The sequence below is a fragment of the Vulpes lagopus genome, chromosome 11 (genome assembly GCF_018345385.1).
Source record: "Vulpes lagopus strain Blue_001 chromosome 11, ASM1834538v1, whole genome shotgun sequence".
NCBI lineage: Eukaryota > Metazoa > Chordata > Mammalia > Carnivora > Canidae > Vulpes > Vulpes lagopus.
This window is the reverse complement of record NC_054834.1, coordinates 61,272,100-61,280,163: the sequence shown is the minus strand read 5'-3', so window position 1 is coordinate 61,280,163 and position 8,064 is coordinate 61,272,100. Positions and strand designations below refer to the sequence as shown.

Below are 8,064 nucleotides of genomic sequence, written 5' to 3'. Positions count from 1 at the left end.
CATATTTTGTTATTTATTTATTTGTTTGAGAGAGAGAAAGAGCGCACAAGCGGGAGGGGCAGACGGAGAATCTCGAGCAGACTCTGCGCCGAGCGTGGAGGCTGACACAGGCCTCTCTGAGGACCATGAGATCATGACCTGAGCTGACACCAAGAGTCAGATGCTAAACGGACTGCGTGGGCCACCCAGGCGCCCCTGTTGCGGAATTTAGCCTGGAGGTAAAGGTGGTTGGGGTTGGGGAGATCAAGAAAGGGAGAGGCCAAGAGTTGAATGGGTCACCTGGCAGGAGCTCTGTATCCTGACCTTAATCTATCCTCAGGGGGGGACGCCTGGGTGGCTCAGCGGTTGAGCGTCTGCCTTCCGCCTAGGGCGTGATCCTGGAGTCCCGGGATTGAGTCCCACGTCGGGCTCCCTGCATGGAGCCTGCTTCTTCTGCCTCTGCCTGTGTCTCTGCCTCTCTCTGTGTCTCTCATAAATAAATGGACAAAAAGCTTTTAAAAAAAAAAAAATCTATCCTCAGGGGGAGCACGGTGCCATCAACAGCCCGCATGCACTGAATACATGGAGGGTGCTAATCAAACTGGGATGGTTCGCTTCCACTTCCGCCCCTTCTCCAAACTCCCTGAGGTGCAGATGTTGATTTTTGTGGCCTTCTTGATCATGTACCTGGTCAGCATCAGCGGCAATGTCTCCATTTCTCTCATCATCTGGATCAACCGTTCTCTGCACACCCCCATGTACTTCTTCCTGGCCAACTTGGCAGCTCTGGAGATCTGCTACTCTTCCACCATCGCCCCTCTGACCCTGGCCAGCGTCCTGTCCACAGAGAGAGCCCTCATCTCCCTGCCTGGCTGTGGTACCCAGATGTTCTTCTTCATCTTCCTGGGCAGTGCTGACTGCATTCTACTAGCTGTCATGGCCTATGACAGGTTTGTGGCCATCTGTCACCCTTTGCGCTACACCCTCATGATGAGCTGGCGGTTGTGTGTGCAACTGGCCCTGGGGTCTCTGGTGCTGGGGTTCATCTTGGCCATGCAGCTGACTGTGCTCATCTTCCAACTCCCCTTCTGCAGCAGTAAAGAAATCAGTCTGTTCTACTGTGATGTCCTCCCTGTCATGAGACTGGCCTGTGCAGACACCTGGGTCCATGAGGCCACCCTCTTTGTGGTCAGCATCACCGTCCTCACTATCCCCTTCCTGCTGATCACTCTCTCCTACGTCTTCATCGTGGCCGCCATCCTGAAGATTCGCTCGGCAGAGGGGAGGCACAAGGCCTTCTCCACTTGCTCCTCTCACCTGACTGTGGTCCTGCTGCAGTACGGATGTGGGAGTCTCATCTACCTGTGCCCCAGCTCCAGTTACTCTCCAGAGAGGGGCCAGGTGGTGTCTGTGGTTTACACATTCATCACCCCTGTGCTGAACCCCTTGATCTACAGCATGAGAAACAGGGAGCTTAAGGATGCTTTGAAGAGAACCATGATCAGGCTCCTGTTGTCCTAAGCACCGGGAGCACTCTGGGTGCTCCTTTCCAACACTGCTGGGAAGAAACAGATGAGTGTGCTTTCTAAAAGATGAGGAGGTGGGGGCTCAGAGGTCATTGGTTTTATACTGTTACTTCTTCCTGGATATATTATATTTGAAAACTCATTTTTCTTTTTCTCAGCCTCAGATTCTTCATCTCTAACATGAGGATTAAAAGGCCCACCAGACTTAAATCTGGGCTAGATTGGGGGACCCAAAGTGAAAATACTGTGACTTTTTAAAGGGAGATACAGCCGTGAATGTGGTCATTACATATTCTCATCACGACATGCAGAGTGTGTGTCCAGTTCTCAGGTTCTTAGTGGGCTCACACATTGTACACGGGGACCTGAGAAAAAGATGCACATCAAACCAGGACCATCCAACCACTCTCCACTGATGCCCGTGGTGCAAATGCTGAGCTTATACATTTTTGAATTCTCCTTCATCTTAAATTCTTCTTCCAGGGAAAAGTGATGGGGAAAGTGCTAAAGTTTAAAAGTTGTGGTTCTTTTTTCTTACTCAGAGTTAACCAGTCTCCATCTCAATCTCTGACTCTGTATGTGTTATTAGTCTGCGTCTAACTCATTCTCCCCGTGCCCGCTGGGTCTCTTCCCCGTCGTGTCCCTCTGTCTCAGATACACAGCACACACACATTCATGTGCCTCACATTCCTATCCGACTCTAGCTGGTCTGAATATTTGTGTCCCCTACCTCAGGTTCATCTGTTGAAATCCTAGTCCCCAGTGGAATGGCATAGGAAGGTGAGGCCTTTGGGAAATATGAGGTCACGAGGTTGGAGCCCTCATGAATGGGATTTGTGCTTTCATAAAAGAGACCCCACAGAACTCCTTGGCCCCTTGCGCCTGTGAGGATACAAGAAGTCTGTGACCTGGAAGAGGTTCCTCACTCAGCCCTGACCTCAGACTTCTAGCCTCCAGAACTGTGAGAAATAAATTCCTGTTGTTTATTTTTTTAAAGATTTTATTTATTTATTTGAGAGAAACAGAGAGAGCGTGGTGGAGTGGCAGGCAGAGGGAGAGGAAGTAGCAGACTTCTCCCTGCCGAGCAGGGAGCCTGACACGAGGCTGGATCCCAGGACCCTGGGGTCATGACCTGAGCCAAAGGCAGATGCTAAACCAACTGAGCCACCCAAGTGTCCCAAATTTCTGTTGTTTATAAAGCCACCCAGTCTATGGTACTTTGTTATAGTAGCCCAGATGGACGAAGATACTAAGAATACACAATATGGAAAGATTGCTTTTTTAATTGAGCCTCTTTGGGTAGGGGAGGGATAACACTGGTTCAAATCTGGATTCAAGTTGAGCAAAACTAGTTCTGTGAAGATAGACACCGCCTGGACACAATGGGGAGAAAAGACCCTAATGTGGCTGTGAGAAAAAGGATAATCATTTTAGGGTGATCACTGTCTCAGGGTAATGACATCAGAATATAGATAGTTTCCTGTCTTTTTGTAGGGTGGGGGAAGCTCATTTATTCCTCTACCCATTGATTAGTGACTTATTGGAGTGCTTGCCTGGCTCATTTGATGAAGTGTATACCTCTTGATCTCAAGGTTGTGAGTTCAAGCCCAAAGTTGGGTATGAAGCCTACTGAAAAAAAAATTTTTTTTAAATTATGAGTAATTTATTCACTCAATAAGTTTAAGAAGACAGTAAACAACTCTTTATTGAACTCTGTTATGTGCTACGTACCCACTTGTGGTAGGTGGAACAAGAAGTGGAAAGATAAGTAAGAGGCAGCTCCTGCCTTGGAGGAAGTTAAGTCTGGTAGTGTTTAAGAACACAAACCGTGATAGCCCAAGGGCAAGTGATGCAAAGCTATGAACTTCTGGAGGAGGGACAGCGAAAGGAATTAAGGCAAGTTTGATGGGGGACGTGGCATTTGAGCTGCAGCATGCAGGTGTCCAGGTCTCTCTGTGTGCAAACAGGAGCAGGAAGGGCATTTCTTTTCATGACTCTTAACCAACTGAGCCACCCAGGTGCCCAGGAAAGACATTTCTAAAGGAGAGAATTGAAAGGGCATAAGAATAAACAATGAGCTTTTTGTGCCTCTGTTTCCTTATCTGGAAAAGCATAAAATGTCTGCAACATTTATTTTCCTTTTCTCTTTTTTTCTGAAAATGTATCACAGACTTAGAAAGCAGAAACCATGACCAGAATTCATATTACATGGAACTGAAATGTTCCTGTCTTCCTTTGAAAGACAAGAACCAGAAACGATCCTCCTTGGTTCTTTTAGAGACACTTGCTGCCCCTCCTGTGTTCTATCGCAATATTGCACTAGGTCAGTGTTATCTGCAGGACACAAGTCTTGGTGAATAATTGGTGTTTGGGAGAAATAAATTTTATATGATCAAACAAGTGTGAAGAATATTGTGCCGATCAAACTCTAACCAGTGGTTTCCTGCAGGTTCACCTGGTGCCTGTAATGTGCAAATGTGAGGTCACACTCTAGGAAGAGGGATGCATTTCTCTCATATTTTCAGAATTGTCACCATGAAACTCTTCTATTCGTTACCCCGTTGAACCTGCTGAGGCTGACTGACTACCAAGAGGGTGGTTTCACTAGTGACTGAGATATTCCAGGCGCTTTTCAATTCCCTATGTTCCGTGAGAAAAACAATTGTAGTTATCATGGCTTAGTAGGTTTCTTCTTAAGAGATTGCATAAGGGAATTAATCATTGTCCATTTATCATCACAAAAACCCATGAGACAGGTGCTGTTGTTACCCCTGCTTACAGATAAGCAAACTGAGACACAGGGAATTTAAGTAATGTGTTCAAGTTCACGCAGCCAGGACAAGCAGAACATGGGATTTGACGTGGATGGTGTGGTTTCAAAGCCTGGGGAACAAAACTACTACCTCTCCCAGCAAGCCTATCACTGTTCTATGAGAGCTTGTGGAGATCCCTTGATTTTTCTATAAATTTCATAATAAAATGGGAGCAATAATATCTACTCTATTTCCTCAAATTATTGTGACATCTTGGGGGGAGCACAGAAAAACTGTAAGAGTACAAGAAAAGATTCAGCATGGTTAGTTTAATATAAAATGGAGGGGTGCCTGCATTGGCTCAGTTGGTAGAGCATGCAACTCTTGATCACAGGGTTGTGTGTTCAAGCTCAATGTTGGGCGTGGAACCTACTTAAAAAAAATCTAAATGGAGATATATACAAGATAACTTATCTTTTTAGTTATAAGTATTTTATTTTAAAAAATATTTATTTATTTATTCATGAGAGACACACAGAGAGAGGCAGAGAGACAGAGGAGAAGCAGGCTTCTCGCAGGGAGCCCAACGCGGGACACAATCCCAGGCCCAGGATCACACCCTGAGCCAAAGGCAGATGCCCAACTGCTGAGCCACCCAGACATCCCAGTTATAAACATTTTTTTTTTTTTTAGTTATAAACATTTTTAAGCCATAGTTATTTAATTGCTTTTCACCTATGCTCTACTATGTTTATCTGTTACTCATGACAGGTGTTTCAAAGGTTTTCTAAGAAACAAACATGTCTCCTGCAGCTCAAAGTAACTGCAGCCTCCTCTGGGTGAGGCTTCTTTAACCAGGCTCCTCAGAGTAGCACTTTGTGCTTTAAGGTTCCAGGGATTGAGGAGTTTATATAAACATAAAAGCAAATTTATAAGGTTCAAATTATACTGTCAAATCAAAGGCATATGGCATATGGAAGTTTATGCTAGGAAAACATCTGAACAACATGATAGAAGACCTCTTTGTAAATGATGCCTGGGTGCCTGGGTGATTCAGTTGCTCAAGCATCTGACTCTTAATCTCAGCTCAGGTCTTTTTTAAAAATCTTATTTATTTATTCATGACAGACACATAGAGAGAGAGGCAGAGACATAGGCAGAAGGAAAAGCAGGCTCCATGCAGGGAGCCTGACGTGGGACTCGATCCCGGGACTCCCGGATCACACCCTGAGCTGAAGGCAGATGCTTAACAGCTGAGCCACCCAGGCATTCCTCAGCCCTGGTCTTGATCTCAGGGTCGTGAGTTGAGTCCTGGAATGGGGTCCATCCTGGGCCTGGAGCCTACTGCAAAAGAATGAATGAATGAATGAATGAATGAATGAATGATAAATAAATAAATAAATAAATAAATAAATAAATAAATAAATACCAGTTGACCATAGATATATGGATTTATTTCTGGGGTCATGAGTTCAAACCCCATGTTGGGCTCCTGATAATTTTACACCTAAAGGAGCTGAAGAAAGAACAACAAATAAAGCCTAAACCCAGAGAAGAGAAATAATAAAGATTAGAACAAAAATGAATAAAATAGAAACCAAAAGAATGGTAGAACAGATCAACAAAACTAATAGCTGATTCTTTGAAAGAATTAATAAGATTATAAACCCCTGGCCAGACTTTATCAAAAAGAAAAGAGAAAGAACGCAAATAAATAAAATCATGAATGAAAGAGGAGAGATCACAACCAACACCAAAGAAATACAGACAATTATAAGCAAATATATTATATGTATATAATAAATATATTATAAGCAAAGATATGCCAACAAATTAGGCAATCTGGAAGAAATAGGTGCATCCCTAGAGATGTATAAACTACTAAAAGTGAAATAGGAAGAAACAGAAAATCTGAACAGACCCATTACCAGCAATGAAATTGAAGCAGTCATCAAAAATCTTCCAACAAACCAGAGTCCAGGGTCAGATGACTCCCCAAGGGAATTCTACCAAACATTTAAAGATTCCACATCTATTCTTTTGAAGCTGTTTCAATAAAACAGAAATGGAAGGAAAACTTCCAAACTCTTTCCATGAGGCCAGCATTACCTTGATCCCCAAATCAAAGACCCCACCAGAAAGGAGAATTACAGACCAATATCCCCAGTGAACATGGATGCGAATATTCTCACCAAAATACTAGCTAATAGGATACAAAAGTACACTGAAAGGATTTTTTGCCATGATCAAGTGGGATTTATTTCTGGGCTGCAAGGGTGATTCAACATCTGCAAATCAATCGATGTGATATGCTACATTAATAAAAGAAAGGACTAGAACCATATGATCCTCTCATCAGATGCAGAAAAAACATTTGACATAGTACAGCATCCTTTCTTGATTAAAACCCTTCATAGTGTAGGGATAGAGGGAACATACCTCAATATCATAAAAGCCATATAAGAAAAGGCCACAGCAAATATCATTCTCAATGGGGAAAAACAGAGCTTTTCCCCAAAGGTCAGGATCATGGCAGCGATGTCCACTATCAGCACTGCTATTCGATGTAGAACTAGAAGTCCTAGCCTCAGCAATTGGACAACAAAAAGAAATAAAAGGCATCCAAATTGGCAAAGAAGCCAAACTCTCACCCTTTGCTGATGAAATGATACTCTACATGGAAAACCCAAAAGACTCGATCCCAAAATTGCTAGAACTCATACAGCAATTCAACAAAGTGGCAGGACATAAAATCAATGCATAGAAATCATTGGCATTTCTATACAAAAACTAAGAGGCAGAAGAAACAGAAATTAAGGAGTTAATCTCATTTACAATTGCACCGAAAACCGTAAGATACCTAGGAGTAAACCTAACCAAAGAGGCAAAAGATCTGTACTCAGAAAACTATAAAACACTCATGAAAGAAATTGAGGAAAACACAAAGAGATGGAAAAGCATTCCATGCTCATGGACTGGAAGAACAAATATTGTTAAAATGTCAATGCTACCTAGAGCAATGTATACATTCAGTGCAATCCCTATCAAAATCATCAACTTATTTCACAGAGTTGGAACAAATAATCCTAAAATTTGTTTGGAAACAGAAAAGACCCCAAATAGCCAAAGGATTGTTGAAAAAGATAATCAAAACTGGTGGCATCACAATTCTGGACTTCAAGCTCTATTACAGAGTTGCAATCATCAAGACAGCATGATACTGGCACAAAAACAGACATATTGATCAATGGAACAGAAAAGAGAACCCAGAAATGGATCCTCAACTTCATGGCCAACTAATGTTTGACAAAGCAAGAAAGAATATTCAGTAGAAAAAAAGACACTCTCTTCAACAAATAGTGCTGGGAAAATTGGACAGCCACATGTAGAAACTGGACTATTTCCTCATGCCATACAGAAGAATAAACTCAAAATGGATAAAGACCTAAATGTGAGACAGGAAACCATCAAAATCCTAAAGGAGAACATAGGTAACAACCTCTTTGACCTTGGCTGCAGCAACTTCTTGCTAGACACGCCTCCAAAGGGAAGGGAAATAAGGGCAAAAATGAATTATTGAGACTTCATTAAGATAAAATCTTTTGCACAGCAAAGGAAACAGTCGACAAAACCAAAAGACAACCTACAGAATGGGAGAAGATATTTGCAAATGATGTATCAGAAAAAGGGCTAGTATCCAAGATGCACAAAGAAGTGATCAAACTCAACATCTAAAGAACAAACAATTCAGTCAAGAAATGGGCAGAAGACATGAACAGACATTTCTCCAAAGAAGACCTACACAT

General features: G+C 42.7%; 1 protein-coding gene across 1 annotated transcript; it reads left to right on the top strand.

The window, feature by feature from the left end:
• Positions 1 to 561: 561 nt before the first annotated feature.
• On the top strand, positions 562 to 1,500 carry LOC121471558 (olfactory receptor 10V1-like). Its single transcript, XM_041722358.1, has one exon. The coding sequence runs from the start codon at positions 562 to 564 to the stop codon at positions 1,498 to 1,500; it is 939 nt and encodes a 312-aa protein (XP_041578292.1).
• The last annotated feature ends 6,564 nt before the right edge of the window (positions 1,501 to 8,064 follow it).